This window comes from Leishmania braziliensis, chromosome 16 (assembly GCF_000002845.2).
Source record: "Leishmania braziliensis MHOM/BR/75/M2904 complete genome, chromosome 16".
In the NCBI taxonomy this organism is placed as follows: Eukaryota; Euglenozoa; class Kinetoplastea; order Trypanosomatida; family Trypanosomatidae; genus Leishmania; species Leishmania braziliensis.
Window position 1 is genome coordinate 491,206 of NC_009308.2, and position 16,628 is coordinate 507,833.

Consider the following 16,628-nt stretch of genomic DNA (forward strand, 5'->3'; position numbering starts at 1 on the left):
AGACAAGCACACTGGCATAGCATCTTGAGAGCTAGCACGCGTGCGCGTGAGTGAATCGGTTGAAGGAATGCGTAACGGAGGGGATTAGGGGAGCGGAGACTGGCTTCCAAAGACGAAGGCGTGGACATCCATGTGGTACAATGCACAGACTTCACATCGCATTCTTTCTCTCCCCTCTCACTCACCCTACTTCCTCGCCCCCCACCCTCCCCCTTGGCGCTCGTCATCACTCGTCCAATGGGTGTCGTTCGCTTCTCCCCCCCCCTGTAGGCAGAGAGTGAGTCAGTCAAACCCACAACCCACGTGTGCACTCGCACGCCCACCTACAACGAATTTCTTCCCCAGGGGCAGCCATTGCCGAGAATCTGTTCGACGTGGCTCCACCAAAGAACTCCCTAACCGCTCTGTGTGAGTGGCTCTCTTTCTCGTTCACAAGCGCCTTTACACGGAAGGCTTCACCTGCTCCGCGGCTACCAGCACCTCAGCGTAGCTCGTGCCGCCGTCTTTGGCCTCGTGGAGGAAGTCCAAGTAGCGAATACAGGCGCCACGCACGACGATGCTCTGGATGCACCGCAGGGCGATGGGGCTCACTTCTACGGCATCCTCCGCCTTGCGTGCCGCCAAGCCGTGGACCACGCCAGCAGAGCTGTTGCTCTTGCCTGGCATCGCGGGTGAGCGCATCGCTGGGGCGTCTGCGCCCGGATGGCCATGATGTCGGCGCACTGCAGTGAATGTGATGGCGTCTACCTTAATGTTCATGGTGGCCGCATCCATCTCCAGCAGGCGCCCCACCACTATCGTGCCGTTGGTAAGCTCCACACGGACGAGGGCGTGCAGCGCCGGTCCCCTTGCGAGGACGCCAGGGAGTGTCGTGACAGATACACTCATGCTCTCTCTCTCTCTCCCTGTGTGTGTGTGTGTGTCAGCTCACACGCCTTGCTGGGATGCTGGCCGAAAATGAAATGTGGCGGGGTTCCTCTGCAGATGTTTCGCCCCTCCCCTCTCTGTCGACCTGAGAAGGGACAGGCGGTTGTGGGGGGGGGGGGGAGGGGAGGGGAGGGGAGAGGGCGGAATCATGAGAGCAGAGGTACAAGCAGGGGGAGAGGTAGAGATGGAGAGAGAGAGGGGGGGGGGACGGTAGAGGCAGGTCGCACTCAAGTGCATTGCGGTTGAGCAGAAACAGAAATGAAGGAGGGAGGGGGTGGGTGGGTAGGGGCCGCTTCGGAGCACCACGTGTCGAAGGGTGAAGCCACGTTGTTGACGCTGCAACAACGTCATATGCGTGCCGTGCGGAGACCCTCTCCGCCATCGACCCCGCCACCCCTGGCCGGACACCACGTAAGGGCGCCACCACCGAGATACAGGACGGGGAGGCGGAGACGTAGAGGAAAACACCAAAGGAAGGGAAGGGGCAATGGCGGCGCAGCATCACCAGCCGCCTGCCCCCTCACTGCACAGGACGGTCTGCAGTTGCGCCCTGGTTCACACGGCTCCAGGCGTGGCCGTGTGCGTCTGTTTGTCTGCCTCCCTCTCATGCACTGCGTAAGAGAGCGGGGGCCTCGCGCTTTACCCCCCTTTTACTGGTTTGCTCACCGCGGTGACCAGCCCCCCCTCCCTCCCCCGCGCGCGCATGGCTGGCTGGCGGCACCGTAGGGCTCCAAAAAAGTTGGTGGTGTGCACACCGAGGCGCGACAGTTAACGTGCGTAGGAAAAACACGAGAAGACAGGCGCGCCTCATACAACGACGAGGTCGAAGGCGAAGACGGGGGGGGGGCCGGCAGCGGCGGCGAGAACACAGCCAGGCCCAAGCGAATAAACAAGCAAACGAGAAATGAGAACGAGAGAGAGAGAGGGAGGGAAGGGCAAAGGAGACGTGGTGTGCTGAGCCTTTTAACAGACCCACAGGCACATACACTGCCGCCTCCTGCCCCTCGTCTTCGCTCTCAGTCTCTGTCTTACTATCTCTCTTGACATGCGCCTCCGTACGTTGTGCGTGTGCGTGCAACGAAATGGAGCAGAATCAAGAGTGAGAGAAGGGATGGAAAGAGGCGTGCCATCGTGAGCCTCTGTCAACTGTACATGTCTCTGTGTGTGTGTGTGTCTGTGTGTGTAGATGTGGATGGCATATGCTGGCTGTTGGTGTTACATCAGAGATATTGGCATATGCTGGCTGTTCTGCAGGACCAGATGGGTGTTGCAGTGCGAGAGATGAAGCAGGAGAGTGGTCGAGGAAGACGCGCGACAGTGAGCAGCAGTGCAAGTAAAGGGGGCCCCGCTCCCCCAACTCTACCCCTCACCACCGCCCTTCCTATAACGTCATCTGCCTACTCTAGCTGAGCCAGAACGCGAGTTTGGAGAAACAAATGGAGCTTTGTCTCGAGCGGCACTGCTGGATCAGGTGCGGCGTAGGTGGCGACGGCACACAATAAATGCAGGAACTCGGCAAAGAACAGCACAGCCCCTTCGCGCGCCCCGTCGGCCACGACGCGGTCAAAGCAATGACGCACTCCCATTTCAGAGAGGCGAGCCTCGCGGTGCCACTCGAGCTCCTTCGCCATCGCCTGCACATCATTCCAGCGCAGCACGCTCACGATGCCCACGTCACGCAGGGTGGCTGGCACCGCACTGGGGTTTCCCTTTGCACTTGAAATAGACCCAGAGTGCGACCTGATGCTCCTGGGGAGCCTTCGCTGGCTGAAGTCTGACTCAATGGGCAACTCGTCCGACTCCTTCCCAAGCGCTGGCCCCGTTCCCGTGGCAGTGCTGCCACGTCCGCTGTAAGTCGCAAGCTCTGTCGAGAATGGCGGCGGCAGCGCCGCACGCACGCCGCGGCTCTCACATGGTCGCTGATACATGTTGAACACCGTCAGTAGCGCGTCGTGATGCTGCGCAAGCAGCTGGAGAACTGGCTTGCACCAAAAGGCACGCTGCGCCGCGACAATCCAGCGGTTCGCGCCTAGCAGACGTGGTAGCAGCAGCCCACCCAAGAATGTATTCAAGTACGGGAGGCAGAGCTGACTCGCGTAGTCGACGGCCTCATACTGGACGTGGTCGCTGGAGGCGCTGGTCCGGCGCTGTTGTTGCTGTGAAGAGGTACATGATGCGGTGGTGAAGGCTGCGGAGCTGCTGCAGGAAGATGGAGCCGCGCCGGAGAGTGGGGAGTCGCTTGGAGCGTCCTTGAGACTTCCCGTGACACGTCGACTGCCATCCTCACCCGCCTTCGCCCGATGCAGTGCCTCTTCTTCTGCTATCAACGGTTGCTGCTGCTGCTGGCACTGCCATGCGTGAGCAAGACGAATGACGAGTTTCACGAACTGCACGTAGTTGACGCATACAGCGCCGGTGTCGGCGCGCAGGTCAACGTGGTGGTCATCGCGCAGCACTCGGGCGTAGCACGGGATGGGGCGGCCCTTGCGGCTCACTGACGTTACGTCTGCACGTCTGGTGCGCCGCGAAAAAAGTGTGCGGTCTGGCGAGCCGAAGGGGGGCCCTCCCGGTGCCGGTGAGGCCGTGGGGCCGCTACCGCCCGGCATCGACGAGAGCTGCCGCTGCACCGCAGTGGGCGCGACGGCACCTTGTGTTACCTGCTCGATGAGGCTGAATACAGCTGGACGATGCAGAGTTGCGGAGAGCGGTGGCGACGGGATAGCCAGCGACATCGACACCAATGATGCTCCTCGCTTCGAGGACGCACCCGACAGGCGCGGCGCCTTGCCGGCAAGTCCCGTGAGGCATAGAAGACCCCACACGGTGTTGCCTGTGATGTATGCGTCTCCGCCTCCATCATCGTCGTTTTGGACGTTTCTGCTTTGAGTGGGGGCATTGTTGGCCCCCTCGGCGTCAGCACGCAGCTGCGCCAGGGGAAGGGCATACTGATGGAAGAGAAGGTGCAGCGACGGTGCGTACCGCTCGACGACGCCGATCACGTCCACATAACTCTGCATTGTGTGCTCTGGTGAGTGGCCCAAGAGGTCAATGAACTCTGTCAGCGAGATCCGCTGGAGCAGCCCCGCCACGCGCTCTTGCTCGATAATGCTGAGGGCGTCGACCGAGCAGGTGGCGACACGGATGGCATCGTGCAGGGCACTAAAGGAAAGTGCGATCCACTGTGCTTGGCGTTGAACGTGTGCCAGCCAGCCACGGTGGCTGTGCGGCGGGTGTGACCACTCTTCGTATAGGTTGTGCTTCGTTCCCTCATGCGCCGCGGCCGTCAAGACAGGGAGGTCCGTCCACTTGCCTTTGATGGACAGCGGCGTCAGTTGCTGCCTGCGGTTCGTGGTCCAGTTCGTATAGTAGCGCATGAGGGCTGCTATCAACACCAACAGAGTGCCGCGCGACCTCCTGAAAAGCTGCTCGGCCGTGACGACGCACGCAGTGTTCGTGAGCTGCTCGTACGTGTCAACGACGACGCGGCACACCTGCAGCAGATTTTCCCGTGTGGCGGAGGTGAGACGGTGCATTATGGAGACGCCAGAGACTGACACACTGGCGAGGGCGTTGCTGGTGCCGCCAGACTTCGACGGAGTCGGTGGTCGGCGCTCTCCGTGGGAGGCACTTGCTGCTGCTGTTGCTGCAGCAGTACTACGACCATCATCGATGCCAGCCAGTACCTCTTCTTCTTTTCGGAGGAGCGCGCGGCACTCATTGAGGACGACTCTGTCAGTAAGTTCGATGGTGCGCACGAGGTCCCACGATGGGCCTGCGGGTGTGGTAGCGTCGCCGTTGTCCGTCAGCGACGTATCCTTCGCGCTGGTGATTGTCACCGACGTTGTTGTTGTGGTGATGTGGACGTCGTACCCGTCGCGGCCGACCATTGCCGATCTATCCTGTGCCCCGCTGCAGGCCCGCATCAGCAAGAGAATCATATGCAGCGGCACCAGAACAGTGTCCGACGCTGCGATCGATCGCGTGGTTGGTGCCGGCCCCTCTGCGGTGGTAGGGGTGAGTAGCACCTCGAGGCCGGTGGAGGGGCCGCGCGTAGCTTCCGTCTTATTTGTGTTGCTCCCTCCAGCTAAAGAGGGCGTGCACGGTGATGGGGATGTGGTGCTCTTGCCGCGGGGACCGATTTTCTCCTCGGGCGTCCGGCTTGTGGTGAGATCCTTCGCATTGCCTTCGATCGCCGCCTCGATGACATCGTCGCCACTCTCCTCCTCTTCTTCGTCAGGGAAGAAGGAGACGTACTCGGCCTGCACCGTGGCGACACATGCCTTGGCCCACCGCAGCAGCGTCGGCAGTGCCACCAGCGTGTGCGGCGGATGCCGGACAATCGGGTCGCCGCTTGCCTCGCAAAACGACGAGGTCGCTGCAGAGCGGGCCAGGCCGTCCGGCGACACGCTCAGCGACAACGTCGAGGACTGCTGGTCACCAACGCCGGAGGCGGAGCTCACCGCCGCAGAGAGGCCGTTCAAGGCGTCCGCTTCGTTCGGCACTGGCGGCGCATCAGACAGCAGCAGCGAGCGCAGCATGAGCGACCCAACACGGTCCATCTCGCGGACCTGCTGGAGCAGCTGTTTGTACGCCTGCTCCCGCTGTACGATGCGGCCCTCCATGGCGTCGCGCTCCTCGTCTTGGCGATGCAGAGTGCGCTGAAGGAGTGCGCTGGAGGCCTGCATTGCGGCTGACTCGTTCTCCAGTCGCTCAATGCCGGAACGCTTCACCGCCAGGAGGGACTTCGCCAAGCTGTCAGCCTCAGCGATCTGCAGTGTCAACGCAGCGTAGCCGCGCCAGCGTCGTAAAGCGATACGCCCCCGCTCACTGGTCCAACGCTGCGCCCAGCGGGTGCGCTGGCGCTGTTCCTGCACCCGTCGCTCTTGACACAGGCACTCCCACGCGCGCAGCACCGCACGCATCAGCCAGCGCATCCAGTGGCGGTGCATGCACTCGAGCAGACGTGGTACACTGCGCTGATGCAGCTCACGAGACCGCACATCGTAGGCAAGCGCCACGGTTGTTCGTGCCGCGTCGTAGTGCGCGGCAACGTACGTCATTCGTGTGAAGCGTGGATACAGAAGCTCGTACAACCCTTTGGCATCGCTATGGCCGTTGTCTGTAAGGCAAGATGAACCGCTGCCGTGGTGCAACTCAATGCTTGGCCACAAGGTCGACCCACGCCCCGCCACGTCAGGTGGCAACCAAGCAGCGGCAGCCGCCGTCCCCCCGTCATCCCCACCACCGTCCTCTTGCTCTACCTCCAGCGCGTAGAGGAGTTCATCGTCTTGCACACTGCCGCCCAGCATGGCGCGGTTGGTGGGTGTGTCAGAGACGAATGTGAAATCGAGCAGCATGTGGATGTACGGACTGAGACTCTGCTGGTGCCGCGGGAGGCCGTCGAGGAGGGAGCTGAGGAGGTACGTCGCGACAACGGCGCGCTCGCAGAGGGGGCGGAGATGCCCCCCTCTGGCACCGCCGCCGCCGCTCTCGTCTTCGTCGAGCATGTCCGGGCTAAAGTGGTCCAACACGCCGCCGCCAGTGCTATGACCGCCAAAAGGCCCGGCTGTTGTGGTGATGCCTAGCAGACGCTCTATCAGCAAGCGCGCAACGTGCTTGCCTCGCTCACCACAAATGCGCTCGCTGTCCAGCAGCGGCTTCCACTGCGCCACCGACACAGTTAGGGCGGTGTGGCCTGTGGTGATGCCCACTGTCCTCGCTTTAACGCACCTCGGAGAAGTTGCTGTATTCCCAGCGAGCTCCGTTGTGGATACGAAGGGCGCCCTTGTTGAACGTGCTTGCCGCCCGTGACCTCGGCGGGGCTCGGGCATGTTGACACCGCGTCCTGTGGTGGGGGCCACCGCCACATGCGTGCCCCTTGTCCAACCACACAGACGCTGCTGCAGACTTGTCAGCGAAGCTAAAGTGACTTCACCTTCATCCGATGGAGAAGCGGTGTCACTCAGTCGACTGCCATTAGAGTGCTGACCGGCAATGCATATTGGCGTCCCAGTGACAGCTCCATGCCCAAGGATGGTGGCAGTGGCGGCGGTCGCGCTGAAGAACAGCGGTGAAGACAGAGCTACCTGAGCCTGGGAAGAGGGGTGGTAGTGGCCATTGCACAGCGTCCTCCCCAACGTAGACGCAGAGCCACGAATGTTTTCTTTCGACTCAGAAGAGTTCGAGGTGGACTTCAACACCGATTCCCGCGTCAAGCACCTCGTCCGTGTGATAATGCCGTCTCTCTCCTCTTTGTGCGCCGACCTCTCAGCACTTGTCAGCGGCAGCAGGCGGCGGTGCCGCGCCGTTGCCAGCACACTCGTCCGCGCCCCTGCACTGTCTCGTCGCAGAGACAGGAGCGTCTTAAGCGACGGCGCTGCGGCGGGTGCGGCTACGGTGCGCTGAGTGTGTGACTGAGGCGGCATTCGTGCCGTGAGGGCGTGCGTGCGGAGCGGCGCAACAGCTGCTGCGGCGGCCGATGATGCAGGAGCGGCACGCGTCTTCCGAGAAAAGAAGGAACGGTTGAGCACTAGCATGGCAGTTGGAGAGGGCGGCGTTGCCGTTGGTGTCTCTACCCGTCTCCACGACGGCGCGTCTGAGCGGGATGTCGACGAGGAAGCCTGTGCTAGCGATCCTGGCGTCGGCGTAGAGCGCATCTCTGTGGTTGCGTCGGCCAAGGGTAGTGCAGAGGTGCACTCGTTCTGTGGGCGTCGTACACCCTTCACGGTCTCCGAGTCGTTAGATGCGAGGGTCACACCGGCGCCGGTGCCATCGTGGGCACCCCACGGCAACTGCTCGTTGTGAATCTCGTAATCTGAAGAAAGCGAGAGGACTTGTGACAGCCACGGCGACGGCAGTGATGGGGTGCGAGCCGAGCTTGCCGCCTCGCCGAGCTTGACGTGAATGGGAGGCAGCGGCGGCGTAATGCTGGGCTGCATTCTGGCGCGTGTGTGTCAGAGTGAGGGAGGGGGAGTCAAGTAGCGCAAGGGGGGAAAGAAGCGTGCGGCGTCCACCTTGAGGTGCACCAACAGCCACAGAGACGCGCAAACGTGGAGGAGGTGACTACTGTGCGAGTGTGTGTCTTCCTGCACGTGAGGGTGTGTGCGTCGAGGTGCACGATCGTCTCATCATGCGCAGCGAGGCGTGCAGATGAGAGCCAGAGAGAGAGAAGTGCAGGAGGAGGAGGAGGAGGAGGGGGAGGGGCACTGAAGGAAGAGCACAAATACCCAGCGAGAGAGAGCGAGAGAGAGACAGACAGACAGAGCGATTCGTAAGCGAAGCGCATCACCTGCGGTACGGGGTGGCAGTGGAGCGGCAAGCGGCAAGCGGGCCTCTTTGTATGTTGATGCGCAAACAGGCTGCTGGAAAAGATGCACGAATGCGGTCTTTAGCAATCGCACTCGAAGAGCCGTCACCCCATTGCCAAGCTGGGCTCTTTTTCTCTTACAGCAAGATTTCCATCCTCCCACAGAGACATCCATAGGGGCAGAGACACAAATGAGGCCCTCCCCACACGCATCCAGCAGCGAACATCGAGGCCTACGGCGAAGAGGGAGAGAGGGCGGTGGCGGAGCACGCTGGCCAATGACTGCACACGCCTGCACACATAGTAGACACAGAGATAGAGGCGGACGAGAGGCATCAAATAGATGCGCTTCTCGCACGTGTCCTCGTTGTCGGCTGCTGACAAATTGGCATGTTGGCTGCGCCTCACACGCGGTCAGTGCACGTGCGTGAGTCGCTGGTATGGCGAACAACTGAGGGACACGCCAACACCAACACTCACCTCCGTGTTGTGTCGCTCTGCGCTGATGGTCTGCGGGCTGCTCACGTGCTATCTCTGTCATCCGTCCAGTGTATATCAGGCGTGTGTGTGTGTGTGTGTGTGTGTGCACAAGCCACCCGCCCTTGCCCAGCTGCACACGTCTTGCCCCTCTGCCCCCCTCTCCCTACTCCGCAACAGAGCGGCTAGTACTCCAGCACAATTTGCCGCACCGGGGGCGGGGGCGGTGATGAAGGTGACCCACTGCCGCCATTCCGCTTCATCGTCTTTTGATGTGCCTCCATCTGAAGCTCATTGTGATGCTTGACAGACTTGCGCAGTGCCTCCCAGATGTCGCCGGCCCGCTCGCGCAGCGCGGCCGCCTCGCTCTGCAGAGCCACTTGTTCATCCGCCGCTGTCCGCAGCCCATGAACGAAGTCACTGCAAGGGAAATGGTGCGGTGGAGAGGGCGATGATGAGCTCTGCCGCTGCTGTGACGGCGCCTCCGATGTAGCCGTCGCGAGCGTGGCCGGCTGACTAACGGATTCTTGCAGAGACTGCTGTCCGTCAGGTTCCCCATCGAAGCGCGTGCCGCTGTGAGGATGGGGGTGACATGGGATGTTAGGGTAGGCGCTCCACAGTGTCGGTTTGCTCGCCGCGCCGTTGGGGTCGTTTTGGGCCGCTGCTGTGGTTCCCTCGGCCGCACCGCGGCGGTGCACCAGCAACTGGTAGAAAGGCCGCCCCTCTACACAGTTGCCGTTACGCATCCACGCGCGGTGGAGCTGCACGCTATGCTGGTGCGTCTGCACGGCCCCAACCGCTCGAATGAAACCGTCGCTTCCTCCGCCATTTACTACACCTGCTGACGTCTCACCAGTGCATTGGGTAGGCGTCACGATAGGGCGAACAGCTGTGAAGGTGTTGTTTGGGTTGCACCCGTGCTGGTCTGGCAAGCATGCCGCCTCGCCGATGCCACTCATCGTTGCTGTGGTTAAGGACATGGCCAAAACGGGCGAGTTCTGCAGAGACACGTTTCCTGTCCTTTGCGCGGATATGGAGGACGACGCCGCAGTCTCATCCTCATCTAGCCGTACAGAGCCGTTGGTGACGCACAACTGACCTTCGTCGTAGGCGGTGCTGTTGTGCGTCACGTTGGCGCCAACGCCGCTGCTGTCCGACTGCCGCACGTGGCTGTGAGCGTCTCGGCCGGTCAGCAGCGGCGAGCCTGGGCAAACAACAAAGCTGTCCAGCAGCATGGAGCGGGACTTGAGTAGGAGTTGCGTGTCGCCGTCTTCGTGGCGGAAGCGTGCGGCCGCCCCGGAAAACAAGGAAGCGAGACGCGTGGAGGGGGTGCGGGCTTTGGCGTGGTGGCGAACGCGGCCAGCCCCGCTGCCCTCACCCGCTGGCAGCCCGTGAAGCACCATGCGGAACGTCGGAGCTGTCGTGTTGACCGCCACGGAGCACAGCAGCAGCCACAGCGTGTCGCGGGCCTCCTCGGGTGTGACGAAGAACGGTGGACACCCCGGGGGAAAGCCGCTGGTCACCTGATCCAGCTCCGTCGTGAAGTGCAAAGTACTATTACTACTTCGGTCGACGCCGGCGCCGTTGCCTTTGCCCGTGCTGCGCCTGGACTTGCGGAAGCGGCCGGTCAGCAGGCGGAACGTTCTCGACCGTACCGCCGTGTCGTCCACGAGGTCCGCGTCACTGCTGTAGTTCTTCGGCAGCATGGCGGTCTCCTGAGAGGATCCGAGCAGCTTGTCGGCCCTTATTATCAGTTCCTCCAGAGGCCCAGACGCATACTGGTGGTACAGCAGGCCGGCAACGAGACCGAGACGTGGGATATCTAACCACGTCAACTCCGCTGCGATTTCCACCGTTCGAATTCGATTTGCCGGGGCTGTCCAGATGGCGGCCAGCATCGGCAGCCAGCTCGGCTGCGGCAGGAAAAGGCGGCCATGCGGAATGTCCTCTGGCTCGTAGAGGGCCGTCCTCAAGTACAGCAGCACGCAGTCGAGCTCCTGCGGGGAGGTGTGCGGCAGCAGAATTCGGTTGAGGAGGCGAAGCATGTCTTGCCGTTGCCTCCCCACGTCCTCGGCGTCGCGGCATGCTTGACGCAGATCCTCGAGCTCCTGCTGCTGGGCCTTTACCTCTAGCATGACCATGCGCCACAACTCTTCTTCTTCGTCTTCTGCTGCGTGCAACCCACTCGAGGCCTTGGCGCTATTCACCACGATTTCTCTGCTGGACAGGTTCGTAACGGGCGATAGCAGAGGCTGGTACGCAGGCTCCACAGTCGCCACGGAATGCGTGACGGATGTCTGCGCCTGCTTGACCAGTACCGGTTCCATCTTCCCGGTCCTTGCCGCCTTTCCGCGCGTTGAAGTGGTCATGGCACCTTTGAGTTTAGTGGTCATAATGACGGGGGCTTCATCAGAGGTGACTCCCTTCGTTGTCGTGGCCGTCAGCGTTGCGGTTGTTCTTGCCCGTGCTGCCACCCTTCCTCCTTTCCGTGACGGCAGCCGCTTGGCGGGCACCTTCACTGCTGCTCGTGCTACCGTCTTCAATTCTGTTGATGGCGTGGCCGTGGCCTTGTCTGCATGCGCCGATGGAGTCTCTGCGCTTCCGTTGTTCCCGCTGCTGTTCGCCGTGGTGAGGCACGTCTGAGGCTCTTTGGGGGAGTGCGACGAGTCGAGGCTCACCTTGGAGACGTGCCGCCCTGCCGCCTTGCCTGAGGCCACGGCAGTCGCCGCGCTCACCGTGGTGGCCATGGGACTCGACTCGGCTCTGGTCACCGCGATAGGGGCAAGCTCCTCCTCAGCGTTTAAAGCGCGCAGAGACAGCGGCATGGCAAAGCGGTCAGCCTCAGTGAGCAGCGGCGTCGTCGGCACGTGTGACACGATCGCCTTTTTACCGCTTTCCGCTGGCGACGAAGGCGACGGGGCACCGGTGGACCCCCTCCGGCACTTGCCCAGAAGTCTCTGGTACGCCGACTGGGGCGATGGGCTTCCGTGCAGGCATGGCGTGTTGCAGCAGCTGGTCAGCAAGCTGCTCAGGTTTGCCTGGTAGTCATTCGTGCCTTCCTTCGTTACGGTTGGGGAGTTGGGGGATGGGCAAGAGGACGCCGACGACTGGCTACCCCGCTCGCCGTCCAGGTCGTTGCGGCGTGATTGTGGTCGTGTGCCAGTCCCGGGAGAGTGCGGTGAGTTGCACTGCGTAACGGGGTAGGTGCTAGCCAATCTCAGGTTAGCCGCGCGCTTGCGCCCGGACTTGTTAGACCCTGATCTGCGCCGCAATGTCCGCAGCGCGTGCTTGCTACTTTCCCTGGCAGCGCCTGATGGCCTGGCGATGACGTGCTTGTTGTCCTGCGTATCGATGGAGCTCGAAACGCTGCTATGTTGCCGACCGCCGCCCGACGTCCCCCCCGGCACTGTCCAGCAGCTATTCACGCTGTCCGCCAAGTGCATTGCTTCGTCCTTCAATGTGTCCTGGCTGTGACTCTTGAGGCCAATCAAGTCATGGGTCTCCTCGCTCGGCTTCTTGAGCGATAGCTTCTCCGCGACTGCCCCGCTGGCATCACGCACATCCAGGGCCGTGTTGCTGCTCTTGTGCATTTTGGCAGGCGAGCATGACACGTGCGGCACATCCCTGTCTTCCGACTGCCGCCGTTGAACTTGTGCCTCGGTGCTGGGGTGACTGGCGTGGGGATCGCCCGTTGTGGATGAAGAAGTGCTGGGCTTGGACGCATAAAAGCGATTAAACTCTGGAATCCGCGGCGCGGGCTGCGGATGAGTGGCTTCGTTGACGGCAGAAGGCGGCGTCGTGAAGCTCGCGTCGCCGCTTTCGAAGAAGAGGTAGTCGACGTCATCGTCGACCTCTTCGCTTGGTGTGTCACCATCGCTGCAGAAGCTACCGAGGACGGTAGGCTGCAAGGCAGGTGCGATGCCGGCGTACCTCTGCAAGAACAGCGCTGTCGGCTGCGCGAATTCGGGGTTTGAAAGCAGGTGCAGGCCCCACGTGCGCAACACGGCTGCGATGACGGGCAGCTTCACCCACACTGAGGCCACGCACGAAAAGGGTCGCGAGACATCCGGGTCCGCTACAAGGCTGCTGCCGTTGCAGGTGTGCCTCGACTCGAAAATAGCGGGTCGGTCCGTCGATCCGCCAGACCCGACAGCGGCGTCTCTTGCTGCGGCGGCGTCGACTGGCTGTATGGGCAGGCTTAACGTGACGCATTCTTCGCGCACCTCAAAGTCATCGAAGAAGTACGAGATCTCCTGCAATTCCACGGCATCACGCATGGGACGGCCACCGATTCGGCGGCAGATGCGATACTGGTGGCTTTTCTCTTCTTCCGCCTGCTCTTGCTGCTGCTGCTGCACACCGGAGCCGTGACGTGTCTGGGTGCCAGCGTCGAATGCCGTCTCTGTCTCTGCTGTGGTCCGTCGCGGCGGTGCTGTTGCCTGCCGCAGCTTACTGCGATTTCCGTGTAAGGTTATCAGGTGCTTGCGCACGTCACCAACGACGCCATCCAAAGTGCGGCCCTCCGTCCACGTCATGCTGGCCAGCAGCGTCTGCAGTTCCTTTGCCGCCGTGGCCGACGAGGCCTCCACAAACATGACACCGCCGTACATGATGTCCGTCACGATACCCTCGCCGCAGGCGTGCCGGGACGCCTTATTGGAGGCGTTCATGTTGACAGGATACCGCATGTAGCAGTTTTCTTGCCAGCGGAGGGGGTCGATCGAGACGCTAAAGCTGCTCACGCTAAGGGCGACCAGTACACTTCCGTCCGACGCAGCACAGGCGAAAGAGCCATGCGGCGTGCCGGAGAGGCCTGGATATGCCGCTGGCCCACCGTCACCGTCCCGAGAGACATTCGGAGCAGCTGCGAATGCTGGGGAGCTATTTGTGCGACTGACGGTACCCAGCTGGGGCGGCAGTGACGCTCCCATTAGCCGTGGCAGACGCGACTTAGGAATACCGAGCGCGAGGGACAAGACGCTGTCCTCTGGGAACCTCGTAGCCGCAAAGAGGTCGGCCTTGCTTCTGCCGCCCTTGCCGGGATGATGGTTGTAGCTGCGTGGTGGACTCAGTAAAGAGTTGTTAGTGTAGCTGCCAGGGGTGTCGCTGGTGCTTTGCGGCTTGTCTGGCTGAGACAGGAAGGACGTGTTGAGGCTGCCGCCGCCACGCGAGAAGCTGCGGTTCTCAGTGTGAGACAGAAGGTACTGACTGAAAGAGGCCCGCGACGGCATCTCAGCCATGGCGCCGCCCGCCTGCCGCTGCAGCATCTCCAGCTGGCTTGCGTTGAGCGTCATGCCGTGCGTCATGGCCACGGCACGGATAAGCGTGTGCAGAGTAGGGTGGACGAACTCAACTCGGTTCCACTGCCTGGCCACCACCCCAGGTGCCGGCTCCAGGTTACGCTTGCGCAGAAACTTGGTGCTCGGGTCCTCGCCGACGCCATCCGCAAGGCGGAAGGCGAAACAGTCTTTGATCCCCATGAAACGCGGGTCTCGGGCGAGGAAGTCGTTGTAGTACTGCCCGCGCTTCTCCATTGACAGCGCGGAGATCTGCTCCGGTGTTAGAGGCTGACGCGGCTGCGCGGTGCCGCCGTCCTCCTCGTCGGATAAGCCCTCGGTGGTGCCACCGTATATTACTGCTGAGGAGGCTTCTGTGGCCATGAGGGGCTTCGATTTGCTTCTCAGTGGAGCGATACCAGCCCTGTTCAGCGCAGGTAACGAGGCTGACAGCGGAAGCCTTGAGCCGCTCGGACAGGGCCATGTCATGATCGGGGACGCGACGCCGCTGCTCATATAAAAGGAGGACACCGTCATGCCTGCTTCGTTGCCCAGATCGCCGCCCTTGGCAGGGGAGTACGTTGTGTCGCAGCTGACGCTGAACCAGTGCGAGCGGCGTGGCAAACGACGCCCGCCCAAGCTACAACTGCGCGGCGACCCCGGCATCGCCTGCGATGGCCCTCTGCTTCCCGAGACACCGGGGAGGTGTCCAGTGGTGTGGCTCAGCGGTGTTAGGGGGACGCGTGGTGAGGCAAACGGGTGCTCGTCCCTCTCGGTCTCTGCCCCGGGCGGGGGTGAGGTGGTAGTCCTACCTAGATGCGTCTCCTCGGCAGCCTGCAGCGCCGCCTCCATGGCGTAAGCGAAGGAGATCAGAACCAGCTCCGGTGCACGTCGGTCCCAGCAGCGCCCAAGCAAGCCACGGTGCGTCACATTGAAGCTGTCCACCGGCCGCACTGGATCAAACTCCTCTAGTTGACGCCGCTTCGTGTGCGCGGCTTCGGTGGACCGCCTGGCCTGCACGTGCTGCTGATATTCCTTTGCCGCCTGTACTGAGTCTGTCTTATCGTGCATGTCAATCTCCGTCCGAAAGGTGGCGCTGCAGTCTCTGCTGTCGACTGTGATGGTGCGCGATGGCAGGCTGCTGTTCGCTACCCGGGTACCCGCGCCTTCCTGCAGCTGCGCCACGTCCGGTACCGGTAAAGGGTCAAAGTGGCTCTCAGCTGTCCCCTTGCGCTGGTGTGCTACGGCCGTGTGGTCGTTACCCCTGACAACGTCCTCTGCTAGGCGCGGAAAGGCGGGGTCTGACGAGTGGCACGGAAGACTGGGCATGTCTCCCATGCGTTTGCCGGTGGGGAAGACGCCCCGGGTGAGATCGCTGTCGCTCTGATTTACCATCTCCTGCGATAGCGTCGCGAAGGGGTCGTCGTCCTGCGCGTCTACGTACTGCGTGTGACTGAGCCTCCCATCCCTGGTGTAGCTACCGTTGGCCTCGCCACTGTCTTCTTTTCGGTTGCTGCGGTACGGCGACGTCGAGGTCAAATTCTTCGGCATGTAACGCGTGGACGCATTGGTGTTGGGGGAGGAGGAGACTCCGGGTGACGCTGTCCTGCTATCGTGAGACGACTCGCTGTTGCGCACTGTGGACGCTTTGCACCCCATCTCTGCTTAGCAAGTTCTCTTTTTTCCTGCTGCGTGGATGGTAATGTGCGCTTGGACGAGCGCCTGCATGTGATTGCCTCTCCCTCTTGCTGACGCCACCGCGGCTATACCGTCCAAAGATGGCGCGGGTCGAGGAGAGGGCGGACAGACGGATTCGCGTGAAGGCGACGTACGTGTGCGTGTCTGAACTTGAGTGTTGCCCGCCACCCCAACAGTCGTATCTACACCAGAGGGCTGTTGCTCAGTGGGCGCGTGTGTTGTTATTGCTGCAAAGAGGGAGGGAGGGGGAGGGGGAGGGAGAGGGGGAGGGGAGAGGGAGGGAGGGGGAGGGAGAGGGGGAGGGGTTGCGCGCGCGTGCTCTCGCACGATTTGTCGCCCTTCGAAGGGCGGCGGGGACGCTTTTACGCTACAACGACTCAAGCAGGGAACGAAAAAAACAACAGAAAGGCACCAGGAAGGAGCTCCAGTGAGCGACAGGCGACAGCGCGGTGTCAAGCAATCCAAGTCGCAACGGCGGCTAGTGAGAGTGGTAAAGAAGGAAGAGAAGAGAATGGGAGTGTGTGTGTGTGTGTGTGTGTGTGCGCATGAATGGTGCATCCGTCTTGTCATCCCCTCCCCTCCCCTCGAGCGCTCTCTACAGCGAGATGGTCAGAGGCCAGGAGGTCGACAGGACGAGATGGAGAGTGTGTTAGTGAAGGGGGGGGGGGCAGGCCAGGATAGGGGAGCCGGCGAGAGAATGCGAGACTAGCAAGTAAGGAAAGAGAGGAAACAACACAAAGCCCTGCATTGCACATTAGCCAGACGAGGGCGATGCGGGTCGAGGTGGAGAAGAGGGGGGGGGGAGTGACGGAGCGCTGCACTTGAATGAAAAGAGACATGACCTGAGAACGGGGTAGCGTCGCAGCGCAACGCATGACATGGTGGACACAGATCGGTGAAGGACTTGCCTACGGGCTCAAGTCCACCAAGCACTGTCGCCTTGG

The 16,628-nt window shown here is 61.9% G+C and overlaps 3 protein-coding genes across 3 annotated transcripts; all 3 read right to left on the bottom strand.

The window, feature by feature from the left end:
• Positions 1–441: 441 nt before the first annotated feature.
• LBRM_16_1300 (conserved hypothetical protein) lies at positions 442–888 on the bottom strand (the record flags this gene model as incomplete). Its single annotated transcript, XM_001563682.1, has 1 exon — positions 442–888. One exon carries the CDS (start codon positions 886–888, stop codon positions 442–444), a length of 447 nt encoding a protein of 148 aa, XP_001563732.1.
• Positions 889–2,324: 1,436 nt separating this feature from the next.
• On the bottom strand, positions 2,325–7,865 carry LBRM_16_1310 (conserved hypothetical protein; the record flags this gene model as incomplete). Its single annotated transcript, XM_001563683.2, has 1 exon — positions 2,325–7,865. The coding sequence occupies one exon, from the start codon at positions 7,863–7,865 to the stop codon at positions 2,325–2,327; it is 5,541 nt and encodes a 1,846-aa protein (XP_001563733.2).
• Positions 7,866–8,895: 1,030 nt separating this feature from the next.
• On the bottom strand, positions 8,896–15,645 carry LBRM_16_1320 (conserved hypothetical protein; the record flags this gene model as incomplete). Its single annotated transcript, XM_001563684.2, has 1 exon — positions 8,896–15,645. One exon carries the CDS (start codon positions 15,643–15,645, stop codon positions 8,896–8,898), a length of 6,750 nt encoding a protein of 2,249 aa, XP_001563734.1.
• Positions 15,646–16,628: the final 983 nt, after the last annotated feature.